At 46.6% G+C, this 20,389-nt stretch overlaps 1 protein-coding gene across 1 annotated transcript in view; it reads left to right on the top strand.

Annotated features, from left to right (window-relative positions):
- The first annotated feature begins 5,238 nt into the window (after positions 1-5,238).
- LOC146831303 (uncharacterized) overlaps positions 5,239-20,389 on the top strand; it is a 189,014-nt gene continuing 173,863 nt past the window's right edge. Inside the window, exons 1-3 of the mRNA XM_085605569.1 lie at positions 5,239-5,340; positions 5,770-6,012; positions 6,595-6,696. Coding sequence (XP_085461695.1) covers positions 5,989-6,012; positions 6,595-6,696 — 126 coding nt within the window. The 5' untranslated portion in view covers positions 5,239-5,340; positions 5,770-5,988. The remainder of the gene's footprint in view (positions 5,341-5,769; positions 6,013-6,594; positions 6,697-20,389) is intronic.

Below are 20,389 nucleotides of genomic sequence, written 5' to 3' on the forward strand. Positions count from 1 at the left end.
GAGAACATGGCTTGCTCCAACGAGGGCGTTTTTAAATGTACGAAATGCAAAGCCTGTAAAAATGGTGAAAACATGTCCAGAATCCCGACCCCTTTCAAAACAACTATGAAAATCAAAGGTAACCTGACATGTAGAACCAGTTATGTTGTGTATGACCTTAGATGCCCATGTGTCAAACTGTAGGTGGGCAGTACCACCCTACCTGTACACAAACGCATACAGCAACACATGAGAGCAATCACAAACAACGATTGCAGTTACCATGTAGCCTGTCATTTTGAGAAAGTCCACCACAGCAACCCTACAGAATTGAAATGCAGTTGTTTTGCACATGTTCCCAAGAGAAACAGAGGGGGAGACAAGGAAAAGGAACTCCGTAATTTAGAAACATACTTCATATTGGAGTTAGACACCAAGGAGCCACATGACTTTTACATGGATGAAGAAATGTATACATTTCTTGGTTGACAACTGTTTTCCGATACACATTCTCAGAGTGCCATATTGTATAGCATTGATTGTTTTCAGTATGATGATTGAAGAAAACATAATGTATTTACATTTTGTTCCTTTTTTGTTTTTAGCAGTGTTAAACACATACCATTTAGCAAGGTTACACTACTAATTGAGCACTATGACAGTAGGGTTAGCTTGGATTTAGGCCTGTTCCCTTACATACACCCACTGGGATGAGAAAATTATGGTACTACAGTAGTCCATCCCCACATGTGCTAGTTAAGGTCAGGTATTGATGGAGATTTTCCACAATTGGAACTGTCTAGTGCCTTGAATTAGTTTATAAAAGTACTTACTGTAAATCCCTATTTTGCATTGGACAACGTAAAAGTCCTAAGGATTAGCTGGAATTTTGTATTGGTCCCACTTGTGAAGCGTAGATTGTGGTAGTTTAATAGTCTATAACGCCAACTTTTGGCTTTGATGGATATCTTGCACATAGAGAAATGTAATATGCCCTGAATTGGCCATAGACACACCAGTACTTTCTGCATATTTCATTTATTGTGTAAGGGACACCTTAATATCCAATGAATTAACAGATGCACCGCTCTTGTATAAATTAGGATTTTTGTAATGACCATTATACTATAAAAATTGAGCACGATGACATGACCATGGTTATACTAAAGGAATTGAAAAATTGGCAAGATAGCCTAATTTTGCCATGGTGATTAAATTTATGTTTCATTGAAGGATATATTATACAGAATGCACTGTATTATTAACAAAACACATGAATTTGAATGATTTAACATGTTACAAGATGGCACCCATAATAACCTGTGACAATGCCGCCACTCCTTTGTTTGTTTATATGTTTTACACCATGTGACATGATATAAGTGGAAACCGTAATGACACTCACTGTTGTGAGAAAGGTTGTTACAGGACAACTAAGACGCATTGACTTTTTAACTCTTCCCATAATAAACATCATTTGGGAACCACGATTTGTAGTGCTGCGCTTAATTTTTGAATCCTAAAGATGAGACTTGTGACGCCAGTAGGTAATATATATATATATTATCTACTGGCGATCGCCAGTAGATAGTTATAGTTAGGACCGTGTTTCCATAGGAAATCCGCAACATTCTATTTGGAATAACTTTGGCGCCGGTTGACGAATCCTCGCAAAATTTTCAAAATAGGTGGGGCGCTCCGCTCCGCTCCTAACCTGAAAGTCTCGGGGGGATTCGTCAAGCGGGGGCTGAGAAAAAAGGGGGGTCCCAAAACGCATTTTCCCCATGCATTTTCCCATAGGACCTTTAGTCCGAGCTACAGCCCGAACGGCTGAACAGAATTACTTGAAATTTGGCAGAGAGGTAGTCCTCAGGTCAGAGATGTGCCTTTTGCAGGTATGGTGTAAATCTGTTCAGTAGGTCCTGAGAAAATAGCATTTAAATCAATATATATATCTGTAAGCGCGCTCCGTGCGCTTACGGTAAGCTTACCGTACGCGTACGGTGCCGTGCGCGAGCTCAATTCTGATTGGTGGTTACATGACTGTAAACATTCAAATCGGTCGAAATCAGAAAGTGTCGGCCGCCATTTTCTGTCTCTCGCACTGAAAAACAAAGGTGGATAACGTGAAAAGGGGGCAACGGAAAGAGTTGCAGACCCCCTAGCGTTTGTCAGGGGGTCCACGAAGGACCAAAAAGTACGAAAAATACATTTAATAATTAAAAAAAAAAATCGCGGAGTGCGCGTATGGTAAGCTTACCGTACGCGCATGACAAAAAAAAAAAAAAAAAAAAAACGAAATAACAATCACATTTATTAAATAAATTGAAGGACCCGCAAGGGAAAAAAAAAATTGTTACTGTGTAAAAAAAGGCGAGGCGCGCAAGGTATAAACTGCGCAACGTGGGCGCTCGGTGCGCAAAGCGCACCAAGTGCCCACAGCGCGCGCACTAGGTGCGAAGCGCACCGTGCGCGCAGGGTGTGCGCACGGTGAAAAACCAGAAAAAAAATTAAAAAATAAATACATAACTTAGCATTTAAAAAAACGTACAAATTCACTGAAAAAACCATAGGTTTCATACACGTTATAGTTAGGAATTAGCATTTAAAAAACCTTGCAAATTCACTTCAAAAACCATAGGTTTCACACATGTTATAGTTAGCTGTACATTTCACTCGTAAAAAACCAATGAAATTCCACGTTATAGTTAGATCAGGTAACTATAACTTGCGCGACCGCAATCCACAATGTGTCATTTCAGATGTCATCATTGATGTGATGAGTGATGTCACTGACCATGTCATGAGTGATGTAATATGTGACGTCATCAGCAGTTTATTGTGGGCGCGCAAGTTATAGTTACCTGATCTAACTATAACGTGGAATTTCATTGGTTTTTTACGAGTGAAATGTACAGCTAACTATAACATGTGTGAAACCTATGGTTTTTTAAGTGAATACATATATATATATATATATATACAGAAAATCTACTGGCGGGTGCCAGTAGGTAGTTATAGTTAGGAACTAGTTTCATAGGAATAACGTTTTTTGTTTTTCCAAGAACTTTGGTGCCGTTTGACAAATCCTCAAGCACTTTTCATAATTAGTATGCACATGAGTTCAGCTGCTGTGTTGAAGTTTTCCGGGTGATATATGAAGCGGGGGCTGAGAAATGTCTTTTGCCCATGCAGTTTCCTGTAGGGATTTTAGGCACAACTATAGCCAGAACCACTGGACGGAATTGCACCAAATTTGGCAGAGAGATAGTTGTTGGTCCAGAAAGAGCCCTTTTTGTGATTTGGAATCTTGTCCCGAGTTTCGGAGTTATTAAAGAAAAAAACTAAATTACATATCTAGGGATGTGGGCCCTCTGCGGATCCACTGCCGTGTTTTGTGAATCCGTGCACCAACAGCAATGTCGTGATTGGCTGGCTGCAACCTGACAGGAAAGATGCTGCTGCCATTTTATCAACCTGAGCATGGTCCCGGGGCTCAAAATGTGAAGTGTAAACTGATTGTTGGCGTCAGGGTAGAGGTACCCTGATCCCATTGGTGTGTTAGAGGGGTCGCAGAGGGACTCATGAAGGACAAGGAATTGCATTAAAATTCTTTTTTCTACATGTGGGAATTCGCAGATCTGCCGTGGCACTCAGCACAGCTGTTGCTTTCTTTCATTACTTCATGCTTTACAGGAACAGGAGCGAGAGAAACATCCATATAATAGTAATTCCTGGAAACTCTATTCCAGATTGTTTGGACACTGCGCCATCTAATGGACAATTTTAATTTTTCTTTTGTGAATTTCTGCAGTTTATTCAGTGTAATGTGTTAAATTCCATGCAGTTTTCTTCTGTCTTTTTGGCATCAGGAGTATGAACAACAAAAGTATCTTTTCTCTATACTTGCACTCTGTACAAATATGACCTGGATCTTATAATTGTGACTTCTCTTCAATATGCCACTATTTTTGGTTGATTGAATTGTTATGAATTATCCATGATACAGAGTGCTTTTGCTTCATTGTTGCGCACTGTATTACCCTTGTCCTTCCTCTGATGTAGATGGTTACTTACCTTGCATTTATGCAGACATTGGTCATTTTCAGCTGTGGCGATTCCTCTTCACATTGGGGTGTATGTAAAAAGACCTTCGCCAGTCACTATTGTTTTTGCTACTACCCCTTCGCTTTATTTCCAATTTGTTTGCCTACTTTTGGATGGTCGTTGCTCTTATCTTCTTCTCAACTGGTGTATGGGCCGGATTCATCCTTTTCTAGTTACTACTCATCGTTCTACTCAGAAACTCAGGATGGCCAGTGACCCTCACACCACCTCTAAACCATCCTCTTCAGGTGCAAAACCAAAAAGCCACAAAAATGATCCACCATCTCCCATTCTCTCACAAAATCCGGTCCTTGATTCTCTTCTAGATGAGGTTCAACCTTTTATGTCTGCTACCAATGAAAAATTACAGCAAATAGAAGACCGCTGGATTGTCATGGAAGGAAAGATGTCGGAACTTGAACATCGTGTGGGAGACCTTCAAGATATCTCCACAAAAATACCTCTACTAGAGCAAGAAATCCACAAGCTTAAACTCCACACTGAAGACCTTGAAAATCAAAATCGGAGGAACAACCTTCGCCTTTATGGTCTTCCGGAAAATATTGAAGGTACAGATATGCTATCCTTCCTGAAAAAGTTTCTCCCGACTCTCTTAGACCTTCAATTCCCCTCACCTCTCAATATACAGCATGCTCATCGTTTGGGTCATCTTCACCCTAATTCAAATAAGCCACGTGGTATTATAATGCTCTTCTTGGAATTTACTGAACTTATGCAGGTTCTGAAGGCTGTTAAACTTAAACAACGTCTCATTTGGTCAGGACATAATATCTTCATTTCACACAGGATGTCTCCAATGCAACAAATGCTTGTCGTAAAGAATTTCTGGCTCTTCGCCCCCAGATGAGACATTTGAATATTCAATATGGCATTCTCCATCCTTGCCTTTGCAAAATCACTTGTCCTTGATCTGTTTACTTATTCTGTTTTTCTATCTTTTTATATTCTCCTCTCTTTCTTTTCCCCTCTCTTTTTGTATCTTGGCAATTGCTCTCTACGGTTTTTTCTTATTATTATCTTCCTACCTTTATGAGTGTTTTTCTTTATTTCTTCTCCAATTTTGATATTTCATGTTTTCATTGTTTCACATTTGATAAATGTTGTTTCTCTCTCTTTTTCATTGGTCTGCAGCTAATTGTTCCTGTTTCCATATGTTCCCACTCACCCCTCAACATGTTTAATGTTGTCTCGTGGAATGTGCGTGGTCTAGGTCATCCTGTCAAACGTCAAAAGGTATTGTCTCATTTATCCAAACGTAATGCTTATGTTGCCTTTTTGCAGGAGACTCATTGTAATGATGTGGAATCTCTTAAGCTCAAATGTCAATGGGTTAATCAAATTGTTTTCTCTCCTGCTGTTGACTGCCATGGTGGTGTGGCTATTTTATTTCATAAATCAATTAATGCACAAATATTATCAACTGAATATGATTCTAGGGGATGTTGGGCTTTAGTCGTTGCTCTTATCTTCTTCTCAACTGGTGTATGGGCCGGATTCATCCTTTTCTAGTTACTACTCATCGTTCTACTCAGAAACTCAGGATGGCCAGTGACCCTCACACCACCTCTAAACCATCCTCTTCAGGTGCAAAACCAAAAAGCCACAAAAATGATCCACCATCTCCCATTCTCTCACAAAATCCGGTCTTTGATTCTCTTCTAGATGAGGTTCAACCTTTTATGTCTGCTACCAATGAAAAATTACAGCAAATAGAAGACCGCTGGATTGTCATGGAAGGAAAGATGTCGGAACTTGAACATCGTGTGGGAGACCTTCAAGATATCTCCACAAAAATACCTCTACTAGAGCAAGAAATCCACAAGCTTAAACTCCACACTGAAGACCTTGAAAATCGAAATCGGAGGAACAACCTTCGCCTTTATGGTCTTCCGGAAAATATTGAAGGTACGGATATGCTATCCTTCCTGAAAAAGTTTCTCCCGACTCTCTTAGACCTTCAATTCCCCTCACCTCTCAATATACAGCATGCTCATCGTTTGGGTCATCTTCACCCTAATTCAAATAATCCACGTGGTATTATAATGCTCTTCTTGGAATTTACTGAACTTATGCAGGTTCTGAAGGCTGTTAAACTTAAACAACGTCTCATTTGGTCAGGACATAATATCTTCATTTCACACAGGATGTCTCCAATGCAACAAATGCTTGTCGTAAAGAATTTCTGGCTCTTCGCCCCCAGATGAGACATTTGAATATTCAATATGTCATTCTCCATCCTTGCCTTTGCAAAATCACTTGTCCTTGATCTGTTTACTTATTCTGTTTTTCTATCTTTTTATATTCTCCTCTCTTTCTTTTCCCCTCTCTTTTTGTATCTTGGCAATTGCTCTCTACGGTTTTTTCTTATTATTATCTTCCTACCTTTATGAGTGTTTTTCTTTATTTCTTCTCCAATTTTGATATTTCATGTTTTCATTGTTTCACATTTGATAAATGTTGTTTCTCTCTCTTTTCATTGGTCTGCAGCTAATTGTTCCTGTTTCCATATGTTCCCACTCACCCCTCAACATGTTTAATGTTGTCTCGTGGAATGTGCGTGGTCTAGGTCATCCTGTCAAACGTCAAAAGGTATTGTCTCATTTATCCAAACGTAATGCTTATGTTGCCTTTTTGCAGGAGACTCATTGTAATGATGTGGAATCTCTTAAGCTCAAATGTCAATGGGTTAATCAAATTGTTTTCTCTCCTGCTGTTGACTGCCATGGTGGTGTGGCTATTTTATTTCATAAATCAATTAATGCACAAATATTATCAACTGAATATGATTCTAGGGGATGTTGGGCTTTAGTTGATGCTATTATTTGTAAAAAAAAACAAGTCACTTTCTTCAATATTTATGGCCCTGTCAAACCAGATCCGGAATTTTGGCAAAGTATTAGATTGAAATTATCCTCTATCTCTAACCCCAATATGATCATTGGCGGCGACTTTAATAATTGACTAGATCCTTTCTCTGATAGAAAATCTAAATGTAAATTTAAACCTGATAAGAATCACAAATCATTTCAATCTGCCATTGCCTCCCGTCCTTTGTATGATGTATGGAAAACATGTAATCCAGATATTTGTGAATTTACTTTTTTTTCACCTGTTCACCATGCTATGTCCCGGATTGATTATATTCTGGTCTCTAAGTCATTGCTCCCCTGTATCCACTCCTCTGAAATTGGTTCTATTTTTATCTCTGACCATGCCCCTATGTCTGCCTCTTTTGATATGTTTCTCAACACTTGCAAACTCGGCCGTTGGCGTTTTAATAATCACATACTCTAAGACCAAACCTTCACTTCAGAAGTGACCTCTTTTATTAATGAATTTTTTCAACTCAATAAAGCGTCAGACACCTCAGTTCATAACAACTGGGATGCTTTTAAAGCCTCTTTTAGAGCTTTTACCATTGCTTACTCTGCAAGGAAAAAGAAACTACTTAATGCTACATGTAATGAAACTCTTCAAAAGATTAAAACCCTGGAACATAATTACTTTTCCTCTAAGTCCTCCTCCACTTTACAAGAACTGATTATAGCCAAGTCTACCTTGAATAAAATTGCTACTGTTGACGCTTGTAACATTCTTCTCAAGATTAAATCTAAATTTCATGGAGGCCAAAATAAGGCGGGTAAATTACTAGCCAACTATTTAAAAAATCAAATCAGAACGTACAAATATTGGACCTATACATTCAGAAAAAAACAACAAACTCCTTTCCTCAGACTCAGACATTGTAGATACATTTCAATCTTATTATGAATTTTTATATACAGAAGATACAACTCCATCCAAAACAGATTTTGAGACTTTTTTCCAAGGTATCCCTAAACCATCCTCCCTTTCTGATGCTTTTTTACCTCTTGAAAATGATATCTCACTTCAGGAGATACTTGACGCTCTTAAATCTTTAAAAAAAAGCCAAAGCCCCTGGACCAGATGGCTTTTCAGTGGAATTATTATCAACTTTTTCCACAATCTTTGCCCCAAAATTATTGGATCTTTTTTTAATTCATTCCTCTTCAATTCCAAAGCATGCGGCTCTTTTTTAGAAGCCCTGATTGTTGTCATCCCCAAACCAGACAAAGACCCCTCTTTCTGTAAACATTTTCGTCCCATTTCACTGATTAACTATGATTGTAAAATGTTTGCAAAGATTTTAGCTGCTCGCTTAGAGAAGATTATTCCACTACTTATCAACCCAGATCAAGCTGGCTTTATTAAAAGGCGGACTTGCCTCTGACAATGCTAGAATGTTTTCAAATATTCTTGCCCTCGAAAAAAAGTACTCTTCTCCTTTAGCTGCCCTCTCACTTGACGCTGAAAAAGCTTTTGACCGTATAAATTGGCAATATATGCTATATACTCTCAAATGGCTTGGTTTTGGTCAAAAGTTTATTTCTTATATCGAATTATTATATACTGCCCCGCATGCTTGTATGTCTGTCAATGGTCTTTTCTCCCCATATTTCCATTTACAAAGAGGCACCCGTCAGGGTTGCCCCCTCTCCCCATTACTTTTTCTCCTTTGGTTAGAACCTTTTCTTGAACATATTAGACATAATCCTATTACTGGTTTTAAACTTAACTCTTATGAAATTAAACTTTCTGCATATGCAGATGATATCCTTATATACATGTCCAATCCCTGCAATTCCCTTCCTCATTTTGAAATCGCTTTATTTTCAATGGTTTCTGGTTATAAACTTAATTTCTCCAAAACTGAGGTTTTACCTTTAAATTCATCATGTTACCGTTACATGTTTGACACAACTAACTTTACTTTTGTCCCCAAAAGATTAAATATTTGGGTACATGGTTTTTCTCAAATATTCCTGATACTCTAATCCATAACTTCTCTGCCTTAAAACTTAAGCTCACCAATTTACTTTCTTCCTGGTCCCCATTTTTTTTATCTTGGTGGGGCAGACTTGATACGATTAAAATGATGATTGTTTCTCAGGTGCTTTTCACGCTCTCAATGTTACCTTTTATTTTTCTCAGTTTATTTCTATTTGTACAACATTTTTGTGGAATAACATACTCTTTCGTATTGCTCTATCTAAATGAATCCGTCCAAAATCAGAGGGTGGTGTCCGTTTTCCAGATTTCAAATTATATCACACTGCATTTTTAATTCATCAATTTTATGCCATGTCTAAAGAATATCACGATTTTCCCAGGGGCCAAAAACCCATGGGACCCCCCTTACAAAGCCAGGTTGTTTTGTGATAGGTAATTTTGATGTCGCCTCAATAGGTTTTGGGCTGTTGCCTGTCGCGGGTACTTGACCCACCCACACAAGTGAGGTACCATTTTTCTCAGAAGAATTTGGGGAATGTGGGGTGGGTAGAATTTTGTGGGTCCACACAGAATCCAGAACTTTCCACCACAGAAATGTGAGGAAAATATTTTTTGTTTTACAAATTGTGAGGTTTGCAAGGGATTCTTGGTAACAGAACCTGGTGAGAGCCAGGCAAGTCACCGCATCCTGGATCCCCCTGGGTGTCTAGGTTTAAAAAATGTATAGGTTTGCTAGGTTTCCCAAGGTGCCGGCAGAGCTAGGGTTCAAAATCTACAGCTAGTCACTTTGCAAAAAAAGGGTCAGTTTTCACTGTGAAAATGTGGTGTGTCCACGAAGCGTTTTGGGCCGTTTCCTGTCGCGGTCACTAGGCCTACCCACACAAGTGAGAGACCATTTTCTTAGAAGACTTTGGGGAATGCGGAGTGGGTGAAATTTTGTGGATCCACGCAGATTCCAGAACTTTCCACCACAAAAATGTGAGGAAAATGTGTTTTTTTTTTTTTTACAAAGTTTGAGGTTTGCAAGTGATTCTGGGTAACAGAACCTGGTGAAAGCCAGACAAGTCACCCTATCCTGTATTCCCCTTGGTGTCTAGTTTACATTTTTTTATATGTTTGCTGGATTTCCTTATGTGCCAGCTGCGCTAGGGCCCAAAATCCACAGGTAGGCACATTGATAAAAAAAGTCTGTGTCTAGTGGGCTTTTTGCCGCCCTGGGGGGAATCGAGGAGGGGGGGGTTGTGGGGGGGGGTTGCCCCGATATACCGTGGCTGTTTTTTGGGGGGTGGGGACAATGGAATACCCATTCTGGCCAGCCCCCACCCCCGCGCATAAAAAAAGGCAGCATAATCGCTGGTGCCTAGTGGGCTTTCTGCCTCCCCGGAAAGAAGATCGGGATCCATTGCCCCATCTAACCCCCAGAGGGGCAGAAACACTGGAATTTCTCGGGGGGGATTGTCATGCCCATTTTGGGCAGCCCCCACCCCTACATTAATACAAAAAAAATCCCTGGTTTCTAGTGGGCTTTCTGCCCACCGGGGGGGGGCAGATTGGGGGCTACTGCCCCCTTATGCCTCCGAGGGCGGGCAGAAAGACTGGAATTTTTGCAGGTGGAGGCATTGGTATGTCCGTTTTGGGCAGCCTCCACCCCTAATTTAAATTGGCAAAAAAAATCCTTGCCATCTAGTGGCCTTTTTGCCCCCGCCAGGGAGGGGCATATTCGGGGCTGCTGCCCCCATCTGCCCTCCAGGGGAGACAGAATGGCTTTAATTGTTGCAGGGTGGGGGTGGTGGCATTGGCATGCCCGCTATGGGCAGCCCCAACCCCTAATTGTAACTGCCCAAAAAAATCCCTGGTTTATAGTGGGCTTTCTGCCCACCCGGGGGCAGATTGGGTGCTACTGCCGCATCTGCCTCCCAGGGGGGCATAAAGGCTGTAATTTTTTCAAGGAGGGTGGGGGCATTGGCATGCCCATTTTGGGCAGCCCCCACCCTAACTAAAATTGCCCGCGAAAAAATCCCTGGCGTCTAGTGTGCTTTCTGCCCTTCCGGGGGGGGGGGAGGGGGTCAGATTGGAGGCTACTGCGCCCATCTGCCCCCCAGGGGGGGGGGGCAGAAAGACTAAATTTGGCCAGTTTTTTTGGGGGGGGAGCAAAGGCCCTTGCAAATGGCCAGTTGGTTATTTTTCACCTTCAATGGATCCTTCAGCAGCAGATCTCCTGGTTGTTTGAGAGCGGCTGCAGCAATGGCAGTAGAACAATTCAATAATATTGTCATAGGGTTTACTGTGACTAATGCACGACTTACCTGTAATGAGATACCATTTCTTGCTAGCCCCACCATATTTATAAAAAGGTGTGGAGTTTTGAATGTTACTTCATTGCTGCTTTTACCTTCCACCAGGATGAGGAAGAAGAATCTTTAGTTATTTAAGAGACTGAACTGTGCACCAAGCCTTGACCATATATTAAAGATAAACCTCTGATATGTTTTCTTAATGCATTAAATGTAGATGGATCATATTTAAGAGACACAGTACGAATTTTGAGAGCTGCATTTGTTGTGGATAGTACTGAAAGGGTAATTGAAGCCTCCTCTTTAGCTGATACACTGTTAGCACAAGTAGCATAATTGATAGCTCTCAAAAAAGTTTGCTGTTGAGCAAAAGATATCTATGTGGTAATTTACTCTGACTGATATTGTGTTTTTGGGTTGGTTCATGATTCTGGTCAGCTCTGGTCACAGAGGGGATTTATGACTTCTGCTGCTAACTGATACTTCCTGTCGTGGTCCCAGTGCTTCTTCTCCTCAGGATCACGTTGATGCTATGTGTGGGCCCCCCGCCCATCCGACCCCTGTCCGGTGCACGTGAAAATACCCTCGGACGAGGAGACAGGTGGGCGAGGGAAGGTCGGGAAGGGACAGCAGGGGAGAGACCTGGAAGAAACAAGAAGACGGGTTAAGCCACAGGCTCCTCTCTACCTCCCCCACACCCCCAACTCGTTCTTCCCCCTACCTGGGGTTTCTGTCTTCCCTATGGCTGCTCTCTGTGAGTCCCTCTCCGTTACTTCACGAAGGGGACGCAGAGAGAGAGAAGGTCTCGCTCGCGCTCCTCGTTCCTTCACGGGGAGGCGCAAGGAAAGGCTTGAGACAGCCTGCGGACTCAGGCGCTGCCACTCACGCCCAGGAACTCCGGGGGCGGAGGAGCGCAGGAGCCGCTGCTGCTTGAGGTTAGCGTCGAAATGTGTCGGGGGCGCTGCCACTCACGCCTGGGAATCCGGGAGGCGGAGGAGCGCCTGGAGGTCTGTGAGAGCGGGTGGCGCTGCCACTCACGCCTCGAGGTCCTGGGGCGGAGAAGCGCCGGGAGGTCCGCAGAAGTAGGTGGCGCTGCCACTCACGCCCGGGAAATCCAGGGGCGGAGGAGCGCCGGGAAGTCTGGAGGAGCAGATAGTGCCTCAGGATCTGCAGAGGCGCGCCGGGAAAACCGCAGCCTGCTTGCCTCCTCAGGGTCGTCGAGAGATCAGTTGTCGAGATATCCACGTCGGGTCACCGGCTGGATGGAAGACAGGGATTTGCGGGACGATGCGGGGGTTTGGTCGTAGCCGTTGGGATTCACTAGTTCGAACGGGAATCATTGGCCCCGCCTACCAGATTGCCGCGCCTCTTATACTTGACCGGGGGCGATGACGTTTCTTCCGGCGGGTGGCCGCGGGGGCTGCTGGGATTTGGAGTCCTTATCCTCGGAGCAGCGCCGTCGGCCCCTGAATCATGACAGCACACCCCTCTTCACCCCGGCCACCGGACCGCCGGAGCCTCCGGGCTTGGAGGGCGAACGGCGGTGGAAGGCCGCCACCAGTCGGGCCGCGTGTACCGCCGTCGCCGGTTCCCATGAGTTCTCCTCGGGGCCGTATCCCTTCCAGGCCAAAAGATACCAGAGCTTGCCCCTCACCAGTTTGGAATCCAGAACACGGCGAACGACGTACTCCTGCTCGTGGTGTACCCAGACAGGCGCAGGGGGCTTCTTCACCGGGCACAGAGAGGGTTTCAGCAACGACACGTGGAACACAGGATGGATGCGCAGATGCGGGGGCAACCGCAGTAGCACCGCCACCGGGTTCACATGTCGCACCACCGGGTATGGTCCAATGTACTTCGGGTGAAAAACACTGGGATAGCGGAAGCGGATGTTTTTCGTGGACAACCATACCTTCTCCCCCTTGCGATACACCGGTGCGGGTCTCCGCCGTTTGTCGGCTTGGGCTTTATAGCGAGTCTTCGCTACCCTCAAGCTGGCCCTGGCCTGTTTGAGAGCAGTGTGTATGGTGCTGAGTCTTGTCTGCAAATCAGGAAGGGACACCGCCTCCCTGGGGAGAATGAAGGGAACAAAGCGGGGGTGGAACCCGGAAGCAAGAAAGAATGGAGTGTGGTGTGTTGAGGAATGTTGTGCATTATTATACGCCACCTCGGCCACCCAGAGCAAATCAACCCAAGAGTCCGCCGCTTTAGCGGCGTAGCAACGCAGGTATTGTTTCAGGGTTTGGTTGAGTCGCTCTGTCTGCCCATCCGTCTGGGGGTGGAAGCTCGTGGATAGGGAGGAATGGATGCCGAGCTGCTCACACCACACCCTCCAGAACCGGGCAGTAAACTGCGATCCCCTATCCGAGACGATCCCCATCGGGAGTCCATGAAGTCGCACCACGTGTCTCAATAGGAGGGACGCCAATACCCCTGCCGAGGGGGCTTGTTTACAGGCGATGAAATGGCCCATCTTTGTGAGATAGTCAATGACAACAATAATGGCGGTACATCCCTGGTCCTTCAGCAGCCCCACCACGAAGTCTATGGAAATCCGTTCCCAGGGATTCATCGGGGTAGGAAGTGGCATCAGCAGTCCTTGTTGTCGCTGATGGTCGGGTTTCATCTGGGCACAAACCGCACATCTCTTCACCCATAGCAACACATCAGGTCGGACAGTAGGCCACCAAAACTGTCTCAACACCCTCTCCAGGGCTTTTGTCCCTCCCATGTGCCCCGCGCTGGGTACTTCATGGCACCATGAGAAGACGAGCTTTCGGAGTTGCAACGTGGGGACTAATACCCGGGACCCCCACAAGGGGATACCCTGGAAAAGACGCCATTCCTTGTGGCTTCGTAACCACGATGACCAGGCGAAGGTTTGGATACCTTTCTTTACCCCCTGCAGAAAGGATTCGGTCTTCAGACTACCTATGACCTGATCCGGAGCGAGAATGGATTGCTCGGGAGACACCGTAGGGAGACATGGAGGATTTTGGCGTGAGAGAGCGTCGGCTTTTCTGTTCAATGCCCCGGGACGATAAGTCACCACGAAATGATACTCAGCAAAAAAGAGCGTCCATCTCTTTTGCCTTGGCGTCAGGTGGCGGGCTGACCGTAAGAATTGCAGATTGCGATGGTCCGTGTAGACGGTCACCTGATGACGAGCCCCCATCAACCAATGCCGCCACTCCAAGAAGGCTTCGCGTATGGCGAGCAGTTCTTTCTCCGCGATGGTGTAGTTGAGCTCGGCCGGGCTCAGTTTCCTGGACATGAAGGCCACTGGATGGAGCAGCCCCGTATCCTGATGGCGCTGGGAAAGAACAGCTCCCACTGCTTCGTCTGACGCGTCGGCTTCCACCAGGAACGGTAGCTCTGGTTGGGCATGGCGAAGGACGGGCGCGGAGGTAAACGCTGTCTTGAGCTGCTCGAATGCCGTCTGGGCTTCTGGTGACCACAGGAAGGGCGTTCCCTTACGGGTTAGCTTGGTTAACGGGGTTACCGTTTGGGAAAAATGTTGGATAAACCTCCGGTAAAAGTTCGCGAAGCCGAGGAAGCTCTGCACGTCTTTCACCGAGGTCGGTTGTGGCCACCCGGCCACGGCTTTGACCTTCTGGTCGGTCATGATCTGCCCTTCGGGGGTGAGCAGGACGCCAAGGAACTCCACGGTGGTTACGTGGAACTCACATTTTGTGAGTTTGCAGAATAGTCGGTGTCGTTCCAGGGCTCCCAGCACGGATCGTACGTGCTCTTCGTGGTCCTTGAGATCCGACGAAAAGATCAAAATATCGTCGATATAGACCACGACGTATTTGTCCAGATAGTCCCTCAATACTTCGTTGAGGAAGTATTGGAAAGCGGCCGGGGCGTTGCAGAGGCCGAAAGGCATCACTAAGTACTCGAAGAGGCCGAATCGGGTCTTGAACGCTGTTTTCCACTCATCCCCCGCGCGTACCCGAACCAGATGGTACGCCCCTCGAAGGTCCAACTTTGTGTAAATCCGTGCTCCCCGGACTTGTTCCAAGAGGACGGGAATGAGCGGTAGGGGATACTGATTCCTGATGGTTATTGCATTAAGGGAACGGTAGTCGATGCAGCAACGTAACTCCCCGTTGGCCTTCGGAATAAAAAACAGGGGGGACGCCGCCGGAGAGCTGGAGGGGCGTATAAATCCCAGCTTCAAGTACTTGTCTATGTACTCTTTGAGATGACAGGTTTCTGGACCGGTAAGAGCATACACCCGGCTGCACGGAACGCTGGCTCCTGGGACCAGGTCAATGCGGCAATCGAATTCCCGATGGGGTGGTAGTTCTTCGGCTTGCTGCTTATCGAAGACCCCGATATAGGGTGTATAGCAGTCGGGGAGGACCACCTCCTTCTCCGCTGCAGTGGCCACATGGTGCGTGGTTCCGTCGCCCTTCCCCAGAGGTTCCTTCATGAGACGGCAACGGGTTTGGCAGAACGGAGAAACGAACGTAACCGTGTTCGTTGCCCAATGTATATGCGGTTCATGCAGCCGTAACCAAGGTAACCCTAGGATGATCCTGCAGCGAGGGGCTTGTATGATATTCAGGGTGAGCCACTCTCCGTGTTCTTTCCCTATTGTAACCCACAGGGGCGGAGTGACCTGTCGAATGGGACCGGATTCCAACTCCTTGCCGTCAACAGCATACACCGTTTCGGGGACGTCTTTGGAACGGAGGGGGATTCGCAGCCTCTCTGCTTCCTCGATATCCATAAAACATCCTGTGGCCCCGGAGTCGATCATGGCTCTCACCGCCAGCGAGCAGTCGTCAACCATCACTTGAGCGGTGATAAACACATGGTCGGGTTCCTGGGTGACGTCGGCTTCCAGCGAAGGGATGAACTGACAGCTTGAAGGCGTCCCTCCTCTTTCCTTCAAGCACGGGGGTTTTCCGCCGGTCCCTCAACGAGATTGGCCGTTGTTTGACCCGTTCGGGGCCTACCGGTCTTCGGGCGCACCGGGCATTCGCGCAGGAAATGGCCCTTCTTCCCGCAGTATAGGCAGAGGCCCTGCTTTCGTCGGTGGTCCCGCTCTGAAAGGGTCAGAGAAGCTCTCACCGTCCCTACCTCCATGGGGACGGGCCCGGATGCTGTAGCGTCCGACAAGCGGGGTGGCTCGTATGGTGAGGATGGCTTGTCCTTTCGTTTATGATCGCCTTTTCGTACCCGGAGGCGATATTCGAGCCTGGACGCCAATTCTATCATGGCCGAGCAGGTGAGTGGCTGGGGGTCGATCTGGGCGATCACGTCCTTCAGCTCCTCCGTGAGCCCTCTATAAAAGATCGCTGTCTGCTTCGTCTCTGGCCAATCGGTTTCTGCCACCAAACGGCGAAAGCTGTTGATGTACCCTAGGAAATCGGAGGGGATCTGCCGTAGGTCGAGAAGATCATGATCGGCTGAAAAGGTGTCCGCTCTACGGTCGAAAGTTCGCTCAAATTCCTGCCGAAAGGAGTCCCAATCGTAGAGAAGGGCATCGTCTCGTCTTACTAAGGGGACCGCCCATTGTGCTGCTTCCCCGGTTAAGTAAGAGATTAGAAATGCTACTCGGGCCTGGTTCGTGGCAAACAGTTTAGGTTTGCAGTGAAAATGGAGTTGTACTTGGGTGAGGAAAACCTGTACTTTCTGGATATCCCCGTGGAACCTCTCCGGAGGGGCCAAGGGGACGTGAGCTGGCATCTCCACCACTACCTGCGGCGTGGCCACAGGGGAGGGCATCCCTGCGTCGAAGGGATTGCGTTGCAGGCGATCCAAACGGCCGTGCAAGGCGACTGAGTCCGCTCTGGATGCCGTTAACTCAAGCTGGATCTGGGTCAACAAGGCCATTACATTGTCTAGTGATGCCATGTTTTTGCGTCAACGAGATCAGGAGGAGAAATATTCGTGGGCCAATGATTCTGTCGTGGTCCCAGTGCTTCTTCTCCTCAGCATCACGTTGATGCTATGTGTGGGCCCCCCGCCCATCCGACCCCTGTCCGGTGCACGTGAAAATACCCTCGGACGAGGAGACAGGTGGGCGAGGGAAGGTCGGGAAGGGACAGCAGGGGAGAGACCTGGAAGAAACAAGAAGACGGGTTAAGCCACAGGCTCCTCTCTACCTCCCCCACACCCCCAACTCGTTCTTCCCCCTACCTGGGGTTTCTGTCTTCCCTATGGCTGCTCTCTGTGAGTCCCTCTCCGTTACTTCACGAAGGGGACGCAGAGAGAGAGAAGGTCTCGCTCGCGCTCCTCGTTCCTTCACGGGGAGGCGCAAGGAAAGGCTTGAGACAGCCTGCGGACTCAGGCGCTGCCACTCACGCCCAGGAACTCCGGGGGCGGAGGAGCGCAGGAGCCGCTGCTGCTTGAGGTTAGCGTCGAAATGTGTCGGGGGCGCTGCCACTCACGCCTGGGAATCCGGGAGGCGGAGGAGCGCCTGGAGGTCTGTGAGAGCGGGTGGCGCTGCCACTCACGCCTCGAGGTCCTGGGGCGGAGGAGCGCCGGGAGGTCCGCAGAAGTAGGTGGCGCTGCCACTCACGCCCGGGAAATCCAGGGGCGGAGGAGCGCCGGGAAGTCTGGAGGAGCAGATAGTGCCTCAGGATCTGCAGAGGCGCGCCGGGAAAACCGCAGCCTGCTTGCCTCCTCAGGGTCGTCGAGAGATCAGTTGTCGAGATATCCACGTCGGGTCACCGGCTGGATGGAAGACAGGGATTTGCGGGACGATGCGGGGGTTTGGTCGTAGCCGTTGGGATTCACTAGTTCGAACGGGAATCATTGGCCCCGCCTACCAGATTGCCGCGCCTCTTATACTTGACCGGGGGCGATGACGTTTCTTCCGGCGGGTGGCCGCGGGGGCTGCTGGGATTTGGAGTCCTTATCCTCGGAGCAGCGCCGTCGGCCCCTGAATCATGACACTTCCATATGCAATGGCCCCGGAATATTACATCTGTTGTAAGCCCTGCAAATGCCTTCCCAGGTAGCTGTTATATAGTGTGCAGAGCATGTTTGAGGGTCAGATGAGGTTTTAAGAGGCAGTGATTTTGCTGTGGTGGTGGCAAGATTTTATGCACTTAATTCTCCTGCACAATGTGCTGCCCCGATTGCAGCGGTCAAAGTCCCTGACGAGCCTGCACAAACAATGGAAGAGGTTAAGAATATACAAGAGGATGTAGTACAGGGGGAATGGCAGGAATGTGAGCAAAGAGGTTTAGGAACAATGAAGATGGGGTGTGGGTGGACTCAGAGGAGGGTGGTGTTCCTCTGTTCTATGTTATCACAAATAATGAAATTGTCCCATTGTCACACACATTCAGGAAGAGGTGCATCGACAGCCAGTTAATCAATATGGTGAAATGATATTTTTTTCAAAGGCTTATTATGTACAGTGTTTGGTGTCCCAAAAGAAAAACATGGAGAAAGGAACTGGTGGTTACAGTGAGTATCTTCCCATTGGCTTACGTACCATTTTTGAGGCTATAGATTGACTTCATAGAGTGACCTCTCTTTGAGGTTATAAATATGTTCTGACTGTGATTTGCATGTTCTCCAAATGGGTGGAGGCCACCGACAGGCAGATGTGATGCAATGACTGTGGCAAAACTGTTGTTGACGGAACTGATTCATAATAAGGAGTACCGATGTACAAGAGACAGTGACCCTGGTGGACATTTCAAGAATTAAATAATAAAACGAATTTATGATGATGTAGGCATTGCACCGAGATTGCATGGTACATATCTCCCCCCGTCCTCGGGCCTGGTGGAGAGACTGAATGCTATAATAAAGGACAAGCTGTCAAAACTGTGTGCCTCCACCACCTTGAAGTAGACTGATGCCTTGCCTCTGGTGCTTATGAATATCCAATTCACCTAAACAGAAACATGGGACTGTCTCCACTTGAAATCCTAATGAACAGACTGATGAGTGTGTGGGGTATCAACTGCTGCACTATTATTGATAACTGATGACTTAACCATGGACTAATGCAAGAGACTATATGATGTGGTCAACAGACTACCCCAGTTCAATCAACAGCTGCATATCATAGTCTGGAACCTGGAGATTGAGTTATAGTGAGAAGCCATACCTGGAGAAACTATTCACAACCACAAAAGAAAGGACTATATCAGGTCCTCTTGCTTATGAACACTGTTATGAAATTTAATGGGCTGCCGATCTAGGTGAATGCTTTGTACACAAATAAGGTGAAAGCACCAGAGGATGGTGGTAAACACCCTGAAACCCTCAAAATGAACTGTTCCACCCAAGAACTACAGCATGAGTCAGCAGGTCAGATAAACTGTCAAGTTACCCGAAGACAGCAGAAGAAAATATTTTAGTAAGAGAAAGGAAAGACAATGGTGTCCAAGGGCAAAAGGTAGTCTTGGTCGTCATGGGATTGCCTATCTGTGCAATTGGACTGTTACTGGTGTTACTGATGCAAATGATCAGGCGCTCAACGGCTGGAAGGGCTTGAGGCCCCCTGTAGTGTTGATGGCTTAAAAATGCCATCAGAGGCGGGATTCTTGCTCCATCAGTGTGCGGCAGATTCCAGGATACACACAATTCTTTGGCTCATGTGTGCTGGGCTATGCTGGAGATCGCGCCTCAGAAACAGCCTTGCACAAATTACTTTGTAGTTCATCCACAGATTGGAGTGCATAAAAAAGAATGGGAACCGTGTTAAAGTAATATATGGGAAATGCGTTATTTTATATCATTTATACTGAGCAAGTCACTTTTGCCGGCCTTCTTGCGATGGCCAGCTTGACATGGCCAGTGTAAACCTCTCCAACTAGCTTTCGCACACAGCTGGGTGAAGAGCAGGAACAGGCCTCCTGTGCCTGCTGGAGCAATGAGACAGTCTGCTCCAGCCAATCCTGGCGCTTCTCTCATGCTGCATCAGGATTTGCAGAAAATGGTTGCCTGAGGCTCCATGAGGTGTTGTCAAGCTGACTCTAGAATAAAGAAGAAAACAATGAGAGTGAATCACGAGTAAGTACATTAATAAAAATATATATTATCTTTTTGAACCCCACTGGGATTGTCTCTTGGTCCCCCCAATGCCCCTCCAGTGTTGAGGTTCACCGCTCGCCACTGCAACTTGCTGCTATTATTTGTATTGTCTCTAAAGATAGCTCTGCTCCATCGTTTGAAGTGTTAGCCCCTACCAAAGAGGG

Source organism: Triturus cristatus, chromosome 5_1 (genome assembly GCF_964204655.1).
Source record: "Triturus cristatus chromosome 5_1, aTriCri1.1, whole genome shotgun sequence".
In the NCBI taxonomy this organism is placed as follows: domain Eukaryota; kingdom Metazoa; phylum Chordata; class Amphibia; order Caudata; family Salamandridae; genus Triturus; species Triturus cristatus.